Below are 14430 nucleotides of genomic sequence, written 5' to 3'. Positions count from 1 at the left end.
ATAGTCTGAACCCATTTAGTCCTGCTGTACCTGAATTGTATAGATTGCTCCCTGATAAGTTCACACTAGCGAATGAGGGATGAGTGAACATTCTGAACACAGCACATGTTTGCTGATATTAGCAGTGCTGCTTTCAGGGTTTTTACTTTATATACACAATTTGTGACTGTATTTGCGTTTTTCACGTCCACTAGTTGCCAATTAATGATGCTAATATGTTAGCGTTAGCTCAGCACAATCTAGTTAAATATTCATAATGATAAATATTAGGAACATTTTAATGACGGTGTTTGTGTAGAAAAAAAATAAAAGTTAAATTACTGCTAAAATCACTGTCTATTTTTCTAGAAATCAAAATGATTTTCTAAACGTATTCTGTATATAAGCTACTGAATGTCTAAAAGGTCATAGCTAATGTTTAATATACAGCGCTACCGTTAGCCTACGCTTATAGTAGGCTTTGAGCTGACAGACTTCCTCGTTTGCTCCAAGCAGGGCAGTGATTGGTCTAAATGGATCATGTGACCCGGGTGCAATTCACACACTTCCATTAGGGGGCGCTTTACAACATACACAGATTTGGGTGGGGGGGGCGGTGCTGCAACCATACACACACACAAAAATCTGAACTATGACACAATTTGGGTCAGAGGAGATTTTAAGGTAGAAATGCACTTTGGAGCACGCTGAACACGTCTGTATACATAAAACAATTGGGGACACACTTTTTGTCCCCAATTCCCAAGCCGTCCCCAATTTACTGGTGTGTACTCTGACATTATTCCCCAAAAGTGTCCTAAGTCAACACACACACACACACACACACACACAGATAACCTATTCTCTCTCTCTCACACACACACACACACACACACACACAGACACTGATAACCCACTCTCACACACACACACACGCACACAAGCACACACACACACACACACAGATAACCTCTCTCTCTCTCACACACACACACACACACTGATAACCCACTCACACACACACACACACACACACACAAACACACACACACACACAGATAACCTACTCTCTCTCTCTCACACACACACACACACACACACACACACACACACATACACACACAGACACACACACATACACACACAGACACACACACAGCTGTGTATTTGTTGTCCTGTATGTTTATTGTCTGGTGTATTTATTGTATATTCTGTAGGTGTTTCACACTGTCCCTGCTGTGTGTAGTTCTGTGTAATGTTCTGCTCTTTGTGTTGCACCATGGACCTCCAGAAGTTCCAGTGTGTAAGAGTTGAGGAATGACAAATAAAGATCACTCAACTTGACTCTCCTCTCTACCTCCTCACCACATCCCCAGCTCTCTCTCTCTCTCTTTCTCCTGCTCCTCTACACACACCTGCTGATACACAGCTTCCTGTTTCTCCACTAAACCAAAAACTTCAAAGGATAAACAGCTTCAGCTGCCAAACAGATTCTTATATTCTTATCAGCAGATCACATATTTACCACAACACATACAGAAACACATACAGAATCACCACAGAGTCACCACACTACTGTAAATATGCTTTGATATAAGGCAGCCATCAGCTTTATGTCATTACAGTAAATTACATTTCAATGTCAGTGCAGAGGAGAGAGACAGACTTTGGTTTTAAAAAGTGGATTAAAGGTATAAGAAGAATCTAGTGGGGGATAGAACAGAGTTTTGTAGGGATGTATCAGCCATTTAAGGCATTACTGTGCTTTAGGGATTCAGTGGGTGGGCTCTGAGGGTCACTTTTTCAGGAGGTTGTTGATTTTGAGTGGAAAGGAATGCCAGTTCATGAAAGGACTGCATCACTGAGATGTTATTTGTTATCAGATAACAGTGGAGCAGGAGCACACGTTTGAAGATCAAGATCAATTGATTAAACCAACGGAACCAAGTGTTGGAATGAAAACCTGAAGCTATATCAGCCCTTTGTGAATAAGATTGAACACCCCTGGATTAACCAATTAAAATCAAAGACAAGCACGGATCAGAAGTGTCATTTTTTTGTCTCCAATTTTTTTAATTAATTGAATTGTAATTAATTAATAATTTACCATGATGACAGCAATTAAACATTGTTTTTTTTTTGTTTGTTTTTTTTTTAGGGAAACTTAAGTAATAGTAAAATAATAATAACAGTAAATAGAAAGATGAATGTGAAAAGACACTGATGTGCATTAAGCTCAATTAAGCTGCATGTAGTCCCCAGTGAAATGCCTGCTGCCGTCTGTCCTTTTCAACAGGACAGCACCTCACGGACTACAGGCCAGCACGATGCACCTGCTGCCATCAACACCAACCAACATCCTTCTCTGGAGTGTGGTTTCTCTGTCCAAACCTGGAATCTTTACATGATGATACAGTTTAACTTTAGCTGCCTAATAATCAATACAAGAATTATCACAATACACTACATTTAATCTTATTGCACATTTCCACTTATATAAATGTAACACTGACTGTATTAACAGTGGTGGTAAAAGTACATAATCCTTCACTTATTATACTGTTACCTCATTACTAAAATTATATGGCCATACAAGTATGGATGATGTTATTAATCGACTGATTACATACACACTTTAAAAAGATGGTTCTTCAAGCATTCTTTAGTAAAGAAAATGGTTCTATATAGAACCATGAACACCCAAAGAACCCCTTGCATGATTAAATGGTTCTTTGCATTATGGAAGTTTCTTCAGATTGATGGATAATGTGCTGTAGATGGTTCTATATATCTTTTTTTTAAAGGGTTCTATGTACCACCCAAAAGGTTTCTTCTATTGTTATAAGCATGACATTGTAGCACTAGCACAATGGTTCTATAAAAAGGTTCTATATAGATCTACAGTATAAAATGTTTAATGTTTAAAGATTAATTTTTCTTGGAACAATTAAAACATTAAAGACTTAAAATAATCAATTCTTTGTTATCAGTAATAGCTGCATCAATAATGTCAAGAGCATGTCAGTGTATGATTTAAGCTGTATTTCCTCTATTCTTTCCATATTGTTCCAGTTTAAAACAGTTTATCATCAAAGACAAGTTTTGCAGACACTTTTTCCAACTCTACAGAGATTAAAACAGACAGTATTTTACTGACAAAATTCACTTTATTATCAGACTTGCTATATACTGTTCTGCACATTATAACACTGTTTGTGAAAGTCATGATGAACAAGAGGATTCCACCTTCGCATAAGTGTGCAATTTATAGAATGATCATACTGTTGTTTAATAATTAAAATTTGGTAATTCAGGGAATCATGTTCAACAAACTAAATGACATTCAGTTTCTTTATTTTTTACTTAATGCCTTTGGCTGAAATGCTGATCATGTAGAATATGCTCTGTGGCAGTGATGTGGTAAGGAGTATCTTGTCATCTCAAAAAACTCCTGTCATCAATTATAAAATTAAACACAATCATTAAACATGACATCATGATAGTCATCATTTTAATGCTGCGCCTCCAACTTAAAACATCATTCTGTGTCTCTGCTCTGTAGAGTGATATATGGATATCTGCTCATTTATTTATTACATCATATCATGTGGGCCCAATTCTGGTCCTGGAGATTCACCACATTGGAGAGTTCAGATATAACACACCTGGCTCTAATAGTCAAATAGTCAAAAGCCCCTGAAGGCCCTCATTATCTGGATCAGCTGTGCTAGATTAGGGTGAGAGATAAAACTCTTCAGGGTGGTCTTCAGGACCAGAATTGGGCACCCCTGCACTACACAATCAGTACTGAACTGAATGATCCTTTGCATAATACTGAATGTACAATGCTGCGAAAAAAATATTTGCCACTTCTCAATTTCTTCTGTTTTTTTTTTCATGTTAGTCACATAAATGTTTCAGATCATCAAACTATTTTTAAAATTAAACAAAGATAAGTGTGGAGGAGGGGGCGTGTCCGAGCGTCACATGCAGGACAGAGAGCCAGTCAGGCTGAACCAGTGGGCTAAGTAGCTGATGATATTCACCTGTGCCTTGTTTCTGCCAGCCTACTTATAGCCATGTCTTTTCTCAATAGGTGGCAGAGCCCAGAGAGAAGGAGACCAGTGGAGACACGATCAAAGCAAAGCAAAGCAAAGCAAAGCAAAGCAAGGAGAAAGAGACTGAGTCCCAGAGGATGTGCTCTTTAATTTATGTGTGAGCTGAAAAGCTGAGTTTTTTTTTTTTCTTTTTTATGATACATGGAATAAAAGTCTGTGTCTCCACACCCTGTCCCCCAGTGTCCTCACTCCTCCCACCATTCTAAAATCGTTACAATAAGTAAACATAAAATGCTGTTTTTTAATGATTTCATTTACTGAAGGAAAAATGCTGTTCAGCCCTACCTGGCCCTATGTGAAAAAGTAATTGCCCCTAAGCTATTAAATCAACCAGTTAACCAAAATTAACACCAAGGCTTGATTATGGCTAGACCTGTTGAATCTAAACATCACTTCAATAGAAAATGTTTGGCAATGTGAAGCAGGCTAGAAGGTCTTAAAAAGCAGCAGATAATGCCACGTTCTATAGAGATTCAAATACAGATGCAAAACAAAGCCATTGAAATCCACTAGTCTGGAAAGGGTTACAAAGCCATTGTTAATGCTCTGGGACTCATCTCATGGGTTCATCTGAGGTCACCAAAGAACCCAGATGAACATCTAAAGAACTGCAGGCATCATATATATATATATATATATATATATAGAAACACTTTGATATTTTTATGTTTCATCCTTGGTTGACTTTCAAAAGGCTTTTGTAATTCAGCAGATGCATTGTTTGAGTCTCTGTCAAATGGTCTATCCCTCTGTCTCAGGAAGTTCTACCACATCATCGTAGTCTGAAAGTGAAAGAAGAAGAGTAATTATAACTCAGTGTTCAAAATGTATCTCATAACATCTAAAGCGAGAACTATTTTAACTATTTGTGCCCCATATTTGGTGCTGGAGACCTCAGTCTGCCATTGTATTTACAGTTGCTCATTAAGTGACAATCTTCTTAAACACAGATAACATCATTACACTATCAACCTCCAGTATTGTGCAATGTCATGTGCAACAGCAGCAAAATGCTTTTTATCTGTTTCTACCTCAATAAAATCTCTGTAGACTTACTTGCTGCTTCTCCTAAATCCTGTCCAGGACTGATGACATCATCATAGTTCTCTGATGTGTACGCTGCACCAACATGTGTGGACAAATTTTGATATCAGTGGTTTTATTATTGAACTGATGCTGATTCACATTGTGTTCTCAATGCATTTCCTATTTTTAGAGAAACAAACCTGCTGTAATGTGTGGATTCTCTCCAGTAGGCATGGCATCATCATAAATCTCCAACTTGTTCTCTGTCAAAATGTAGAAATAAAGTATCTGTGTCAGTAAGCCTGGAATTATTTGAAGTAGCCTAATCGCTGCAGAAATCTAGATCTCCACATATGTACAGCTTCATTCTGGGAGGGTAAGGACATCGTTAACACAACATGCTTGGAGATGAGTTCTAACTGCTAAATTGTGTATATGTTACTTAACAAACATCCACATCTGGCTATCAATGCTTTGCCAGTAAAGGGAAAGAAAGACTCACATGACAATTCAAATCTATTCAATTTGTTCTAAAACACAAATCAATTTGTATAGGCTCACAAATAATTAATCAACAAGACATTTTCAAATACAAACTATTTATTACAGATTATAATTCAGTAATTCACTTCAGTAAAAACAGGTAACTTCAGCCTGAATTATTTTGGTGTAAAAAGGACATGCAACTCTGCTGTGGCTTCTAAAGGTAAATCAATTGACACCTCATTGAGCAAAGAACATCATCTGACAAGCTTTACAAATACAGGCCCAGATTTGCCAAATCGTATTTGCCATCACAGAGATAAGGAGTTAGCTAATATAAAAGCTCTTATTATTCTAAAGCCCTTATTACTCTTATTATTCTTAGGTTATAGAAGTGTGTAAAAAACAGAGGGCCCTGGCCATGTAAGAGGTTAATAGAAAATGGCAGAAAAATGCAACATTTGATGTGTATATTTACAAAAAACAAATTTCATTGTTTTTTGTAAATATACACACATTCCTAATTTGATGCTTACAACATGTTCCAAAGAGTTCAGATGGGAGAATGTTTACCTCTGTGTTACTTCACCTTTCCTTTTAGCAACACTTGCAATTTATGTTTGGGGACTGAAGATTCAAACTGATCCAGTTTTAAAAGCAGAATTGTTTTGGCATTCTTCTATGTTCTGTAAGTATTCCTGAGCCCATGTAGTGATATCCCTCACAGAAACATGCCAGTTTTTAATGCAGTGCCATGGATCAAGTGTGGTTTTCGGGATTTTTCATTATGCACAGAGATTTCTCTGGATTCCCTGAATCTGTTGATGTTATCATGCACCGTAGAGGGTGAAATATCTAAAATCCTTGCAATTTCTCAGCAAGGAATGTCATTTTGCTGATGCATTTTTGGCAAAGTGGTGAGCCTTAACGCATCCTTACTCATAAAGGACTCTTCCTTTCCTCAATGCTCCTTTTATACACAAGCATAATTGCATTATTTTCATCAATTTCATAATGAGCATGTATTTACAAAAAACAGTGAAGTTGATAAGTTAAAACAGAGAGGAGTTATTGTTTATACGAGGAGTTATATTGCTGCACCTAACCGTGCCTGGTGATGTATTCTAAACCAACCCCCCTTTTACATTTAGCTCTACGCCAGGCTACCCACACCCACATGAGCCTGTGTGATGATCTTGCACCTTTCTTTTTTGCATTTGTGTTGTGATCTCAAGAACAGAACCGATTGTCCCTTGACTATATGAATATGGCAAAGAAAGAATGGAGAGTGAGTGTGGTATATTTAATAAGGTAGTTCTTGTTACTTTGCAGTGAGTTCATGTGCCTTTTTTGGAATTTCAACAGTTACAGAACATATTCATTCCCACAGGTAAACTGAACCAAATCAGCAGTGAAAAACTATTTCACACTGAAACAATAAAAAGTAGGATATACTCACACAAATAGCACACTGAAGAGACAAAGAATATGTTTAAAACGTGTGATAGCACTAGATGAGCCAATGGTTATATATAAAATATTCAAGAACTATAAGACTATCTTTATTATTTGATTATTTTGTGATTTTTCTATAAATGCAGTTCTAATATTTATCTTGGAGTATAGTTTAGGATAGGGCAGCGGTCGACAACCCAAGTGTTAAGAAGAGACATTTTGTCCTTTCAACAAAAATCAAAACATCTTGTGAGCCACAAAATTTTATGTCCATTTTACCATTGTGGCTGTAAATATGTCTCATGATGTGCTAATTTCCTAGTATAAGCTAAAAAACAATATAAACGTAAATGCAGACTTACTTTGCTTTAAAGTAAAGGAAGTCTAGCTCAGCTAGAGCCACTTTTCTGCAAAAGTAGAAAAGGTTCCTGTAAAAGGTCTTTTAAGATTAAATTTTTTATGAGGCTGAAGTTGCTTCTCGTTCGCTTCTTTTTCGAATTATCCAGTTCCACCTTAAATGGTGGCACCATTTAAGGTGGAACAGGAAAATTCAAACAAGAAGCTGGCAAATGACAAACTGACTTTAGCTTCGTGACATTTTAGTGTTTGACAGTTTCTCAACGCAGATTAAAGTATAAGGAAACCAGCTGAGTGCTTATAAATGCAAATGAGTCCAATCGTCTCCAAAGTATCAATGTTTGTCTTAAATCTTTCTCTTTGCCTTTTCATTAGCTACTAGCTAGGCCGGACTATTGTCTCCGTTGCTCTGTGACCAGCAGTCTGTGCCTCAATCTTCAGGGTTAAAGGGTGAATTAGCAGTTATACATCAACTCCAGCATTTAAGGCCATTTATTGTTAAAACTATGTTAAAAAAAAACTCCTTTGCCATAAAATAAAGCTTTGCTGATCATTCTATGTTTACCTAAAAATCTAATTCTGCTGTCAAGCCGCAACAGGGCAGTAAAAGAGGCACATGTTGCTGACCCCTGAGATAGGGATTCTCGTCCTTTTCCACTTCATGGCCTAACTATTTATTATTAGAAAGCCAGAAGGCCCACAGGAAACCGAAATTTTTGCTTAAAAATCTTATTTTTGGGAAATTTTCAAAACAGCTGTGTGTTGTAATTGCAGGGCCTGTATTACTACTGTTTACCATTGGAACACTGGCCAACTTGTGTTGAGAAACCCTGGTTTACAACAGAAATGCTCTGGTCCTCTTACCTGAGAGAAGCCCCTCATCCACATCCTCATATCCTGAATTCTGTACTTCAGAGACGAAGCTTCCTGTGGAAGGAGACACATAAAATTATACATGAGTAATTTAGTCTCATTCTCCCTCTACTCCACTCTGTCGGTTTGAATGCTGTGATTATGTTCAACCTTTCAAATAAAACAACAAGACACTGAAATATTTGGTCTATCATTCAGTTGTCAAGTGGTTACACATCACATCAACATAATTACTGTCAAGTTTGTTGGGCAAGAATTGTGTTGATGTATATAATTTAATTTATGTCCAACCACCTGACACATTTTAATATTCAACACAACATTTTTTCAGTACAATCTGCACTTTCTGAATAAATTATTGTTGTGGGAAAATCTGGGATCCTAATGTCATTGCTTTAAGTATAAAATATAAAAGTATTATTTACCTCTTTGAGTCATTCTTGTATTAACAGATCTACGGTTGATCTCCTCATACACTACATCAGTCGTCTTCCTCAGGCCTTCATATAATACCATTTGCCCATTCTTAGAGAGCACTGTGAGCAGAGGCAGAGAGAAATAAACAATGTATGTTTTGTGTGTATATATATATATATGACTGTTTAAAGCAGTGCTTCCCAATCCCACACAGGATTTTCCACACTAGATTCATCTAATTAACTAACGTACAAGCTCCTTAAATGCCAGGACAGATGTGTAAGAGAAGGGAAAACACAAAACTGTGCAGACTAGGACTGAGAACCATTGCATGTACAGAATGTACAGAAAGTGGATTGTAAATGATCTCTGAATCTCTCTACCTCTCCAGAGCAATTTGTTCTGGTAAAACAGCACAACAAGAAGCACTAAGGCCAGGAAGAGCATAGTTCCCAGCACCAGCAAAGCCACTGGAGAGATGGACAGAATAGCTGGTAATGGTGTTTGTGAGGGAGATGTTGTTCTCTTCTCTGTCTGACCACCTGGAAATAAAAATGCATAGAACAAAATTGGGCAACGTATTTAGAAGTATATATATATAATATATATATATATATATATACTTCACACACACACATACGAACAAAAAAAGTACCTGTGACGGAAATGGTGGTTATTGTAGATGTAGGGAATGTAGGGGACACAGATACGTCTGGGAAAAGAGAAGGAATACAGTAACAGCCTTAGTAAAACAAAAAACAGCCTTTATATATTGCTAAAATCTGAATGATGACGATGATAAAAAAGGAAAATGAGTTCAGGGCATTATCAATTTAGTGAAATCAGTTTTGACTAAAGCTGAGCAGGAGGCTATTGTCGTTTTATTTTTCTACATATAACCTGCATTTCTCTTTGGTTTACTATCAATCTTTGTGAATGTTTTACCTATGTGTATGCAAGTTCTAATAGCTAAGAAAATAATTATTTCAGTAATCAAATCTCTTTACAACACTGAGAAAATTATTACCATTCCCATAGTTGTTAACTGTGTCTATAAGGATAACTATCAAGTGTACCCTTTTTGGAGCCTATTTTGTCCTGCTGAACTGGAGTCCTACTTATGAGAAGTATTCGTATTATTAAAAGCTTAATTAGTAGTAGTGGTTACTATTAATTAGCTATTAATTAATAACTAAAAGAAAAAATATGTTATAAATTACCCATAAATGCTACAAGGAGAATCTAATCCATTAGGCCACAGCATAACAAAATGAAGAGGAAATAGAGGGAATATTTTCTAATGGCAATTTTTGCTTGTTTGGATCCACAACTCTGAAAGTCAACATGATACTCTTACCTGCACAGGTGACTCCAGCGTGCTGCCTGTGGGAGCAGTCAGTGTGGTTCTTCAGGGAATGAGGACAGTCCAACAGGTGAATCTCATTCCCTCTACACTTCACTCTGTTCAGCCAGATAGGCCCTTCACCAGCACCAAAGACAGAACTCCCATCAGCACTCAGCGCCGGCCCACAGCCCAGCTGTCTGCAGACAACCTGAGCATCCCTGATGTCCCACAGATTATCACAGATGGAGCCCCACTCAGCGTTATGATACACCTCCAGCCTCCCAGAGCAGCTTCCATTTCCTCCCCTCAGCCTGAGAGGCAGGTGATCTACATGGCATTAATTCCATATTATATGATGCAGTGAAAATTATTGTAATCACAAAACTAACAACACTAAAAAGATGTATGTAACTTGTCATAAAGAAAGTTAATGAGCCTGAGCCTTGTACAAAAACTATTTATGATTAACACTTTTATGGTTCAAACAATAGAATGATTGTGTAGTGTTCTTACTTGAGCACTGTCTCCAGTTTGGATATAAGGAGCAGTTTACACGGTTTTGTAGTGAGAGATGATTTTTGTCTCCTGTAAACATGGTAAAATACTCTTTTAATTGTTTATGTATTTTATTTATAAAATAAATTGCTAAGACAATTAGGTAATGGAGCACTGTACTGGAGGGAAGAACTGTGTACCTGAGCAGGTAATTTGTGCCACCTGATTGTGATTATCACACTTTTTCTGTTCCCAGGGGGAAGATGGACACTGCCACAGAGTGGAGTCATGTTTCCTACATTTCAGATCATCCAGCCAGTTAGAAGCTGATTCAACTCTTGCTTTGGCCCAGGATTTGCTGCCAGATCTTCCACAGTTCAGCTCTTGACAAACCAAACTTGCAGTTTCTTTGTCAACGCTCTTCACACAGATGTTACCCCAGGATCCATTGTAAAACACTTCAAGATTCCCCTCACAGCCATCAGTGAGTCTGATTTCTTTGTACTCTTGTGGGAAAATGAATTGAAGAAAGTAGTTTTATACCCAATACACACATATTTATACACAACTTAAGCAGACCTCTATTTATTTCTCCATAGAGTAAATCAACATACTGTAATTCCATGAACTTCATTATACTAGTTAGTCATTTGTTAGTACCTTGATAACATTCTGAGAATATGGAAAACAATTTGGAATTGTAATATTTGCTCCATCTCCAAATAGTGCTTGTGTCAGACTAGATATCATTAGAAAACTTCAGCAGCTTGAAGCATCATCATCATATTTTACCTGAGCACACAACTCCTATTTCCTCCTTGTGTCCACACTCATCTTCCCCACACAGCTGAAATCTGCAGTTCCACAGTGACGTCTCGTTCCCCTCACACTCCACCTCATTCAGCCATGTGGGTCCAGTTCCACGTCCAAACCAAGCTGGTACTGGAGCACTGAGGGCCACTCCACACTGCAGCTGTCTACACACCACCTGCGCATCCTTAATATCCCACAATTCATCACTCACTGTCCCCCATGAGCCGCTGTGGAAAACCTCTAGCCTTCCTGCACAGTCTCCCCCAGAACCAACCAGCCTGACGGAGCTGTTCGCTTTGAAATCAGACCCAGGCATACACAGAAAGACACATTCATGCATAAACATAACAAGGCATGGTGTAAGTAGGTACATCCTCTCAGTAGCAGGTTATAAATTATTTATTCACAATTTTTAAATTAAGTGGCCTTGTGACATGGATATTAATATTTTACTTACTCAGGCAAGTGATTGACAGCTGTTCCCTTAATCTGCATGGAACAAGTTGTGCACGTCTGCAGTTCCCCAAATGAGCTTCATTCCCAGAACAACTGAAACCCATCACACACATGTGTCTGTGTTCAGGACTGAATGGAGAGGAGCTGGAGACGTTGAGCACAGAGCCACAGCCCAGCTGTCTGCAGACCACAGAGGCCACAGACTCACTCCAGGAGTCCATCAGAACTCTCCTCCAGTCCTGCATGAAGTAAACCTCTACCTCCCCCTCACACTCCATCGCTCCAGACAACCGCACTCGCCCCTCATGAAACTCCAGGGATGAACCTAAATTTTGTTGATTTCATAAGATGCTTTACTTTTTATATCATATATAGACATTAAACATGTTTTTACTTATGACCTGTACATCTCAGAGAACTCACCACTGCAGATGACACCAGTGTCCTGTTTATGAGAGCATGCAGTTCGACTCCATGATGAAATGGGACATTCTGACAGGTGTTTTTCGTTTCCCTGACAATCAAACACATCAGCCCAGATCGGGCCACTCCCCTCCCCAAACCAGTCTGACCCCAACACAGCCACAGCACTCCCACACTTCAGCTGACCACAGAGCACATTGGCAGCTCTCATATCCCAGCTTACATCACACACTGTGCCCCACTCACTGAGGTACTGGAGCTCCACCCGACCAGAACAGAAGTCCAAGCCACTCACCAGCCGAGCTCCAGTGTGACCTGAACATAAAACTAACAGCTTAATAAAACAACAGGTAACAGAATACAGGCACAGGAATTGTTTTTATGTATTGGCAAGTCAGTAATATCAAATAATGCAAAATAAATAATTTTATACTTAACCAGAACATATTAGTCCCACATCATTATCATGGGAGCAGTTGTGTTTGAATGAAGTTGATGTGGGACAGAAGTAAATCTGAGATTCGTTGCCTCTACACTGAAGTTCCTCTGACCACACCTGACCCTCCCCTCTGCCAAAAGCAGCTGCTCCCAGCACCTCCACAGGAATTCCACAGCCCAGCTCTCGACACACAACCTCTGCATCCTGCTGGTCAAAGCCAGCATCACACACTGTGGACCAGGTCTTTCCATGAAGCACCTCCACTCTCCCAGAGCACAGATGAGGACCATCAGTAAGTCTGGATTTTCTGTGACCTGTGTGTGATATTACATTGCATAATGTGTATGTTTAATGACCTAGTAATGCTATACACAAGTTATATAACTAAGTGAAAGATTTGTTTAAAAGTTGTTTAAAAATGCTTACAAAGTTAGTTGTAGCTAAGAGGTAGTAAACAATACATTTTATATAATCTAAGTAGTCAATGTTTAAAGAAAAAATGTTAGTAGCAGAAGAAAAAGTGAAGACTAATAATGCTTAAAAACCTTATTCATGAATTACGACCACGCCTTCAACTTTTGGTTGTATTATGAGACTCTTGAAGTCTCATAGTATGTAATAATTGTAGTTTGTTGTTGTATGATACTCTCATAGTAGGACTCTTAAATGGGAGAGACCACTGAGGATGTAGTATGGAATTCAGTGCAGCATCTATTTTACTCCAGAAGGCTGGACTCCAACTTGAAGAACTAATACATGGGGCAGAAAGACTGGACTAAGGAATAGAGTGTGGACAGGGTGGTGTGGATCCTTCACTAGAGGCAAAGCAAGGCAAACATGAAATATATGTCATAAGTCACTTAGAAGGAAGAATGCGTTTAAAGTATGGTTGTTTCATAATTCATAATTCCATGACTTCTAGTATGAGAAGAGATCGTAGGATGGTAGGAGAGGAAAGAGCTCTGAAAGCTAGAATATATGTCAGTTTTTACTTTAATCTTGAAGGCTGGACCTCTGTGAACTCAAAGTAAGATAAAGAGCTTTTAGGTCTTGTCTCTTCATTTAGCTGTGGAGCATAGTAGGAGATCAGCATTCAGTGAGTTGGTGTCGATGCAGAAAACATTCACTGATCCAGAAGAGTTTCATAAGAAGTTAAGAAGGAAATTTAAGAAATCAGTGGTGGGAAGAAGAAGAACTAGATTCAGAAATAATGGTGAATTAGGTGGCATTTGAGTTTGAGAGTTAGAGGTTTAACACTATCTCATGTGATTGACATAAGAGTTTAACCTGAACAGATAAAGAAGTTCTTGTCATGGTGGCCATATGTCGCTTCTGAAAGAACCATGGATGACAAGAAGAGGAACAGTCAATTTGACTGAATTCAGTTCACTGTACATCACTTTCCAACAGAAACGGTCACAAAGCTATGTTACAAAACTCTGGGTCTCAACCTCCTAGCCGGGCTGGCTCCAGACTTTTGAGGCTCTAAGCAGGATTTTTTGAGGCTTCCCATCTTGCTAGCTGATGTAACATAGAACTACAGGCCAAATAATAGCATTGACTACAAAGCTGTCTAAATTATATGCATTTGTAACTGGCTAATTGTATATTGCTGAGGATTGTATGCTTATTTGAGGTTCTAATAGGTTTCAATTTAAATATTTATATTACAGATAACCTCAGCATTCTTGATCTAAAGGTCTGTATCTTGACACAGCATTTCTTGCTTAGCCAGCTAACTTTAAGCTTAG

General features: G+C 38.2%; 1 protein-coding gene across 1 annotated transcript; it reads right to left on the bottom strand.

The window, feature by feature from the left end:
- Nucleotides 1–4838: 4838 nt before the first annotated feature.
- Nucleotides 4839–12451, bottom strand: LOC118811209 (scavenger receptor cysteine-rich type 1 protein M130-like). The gene is made up of 12 exons (XM_036575371.1): nt 12241–12451; nt 11927–12142; nt 11341–11655; nt 10749–11054; nt 10066–10380; nt 9364–9420; nt 9092–9250; nt 8717–8827; nt 8283–8345; nt 5324–5386; nt 5154–5216; nt 4839–4879 (listed from the first exon to the last, which is right to left on the bottom strand). The coding sequence occupies exons 1-12, from the start codon at nt 12449–12451 to the stop codon at nt 4839–4841; spliced, it is 1920 nt and encodes a 639-aa protein (XP_036431264.1).
- Between the last annotated feature and the right edge of the window lie 1979 nt (nt 12452–14430).

This window comes from Colossoma macropomum, unplaced genomic scaffold (assembly GCF_904425465.1).
Source record: "Colossoma macropomum unplaced genomic scaffold, Colossoma_macropomum, whole genome shotgun sequence".
NCBI classification, from domain to species: domain Eukaryota; kingdom Metazoa; phylum Chordata; class Actinopteri; order Characiformes; family Serrasalmidae; genus Colossoma; species Colossoma macropomum.
This window is presented reverse-complemented; position numbering and strand designations above follow the sequence as displayed.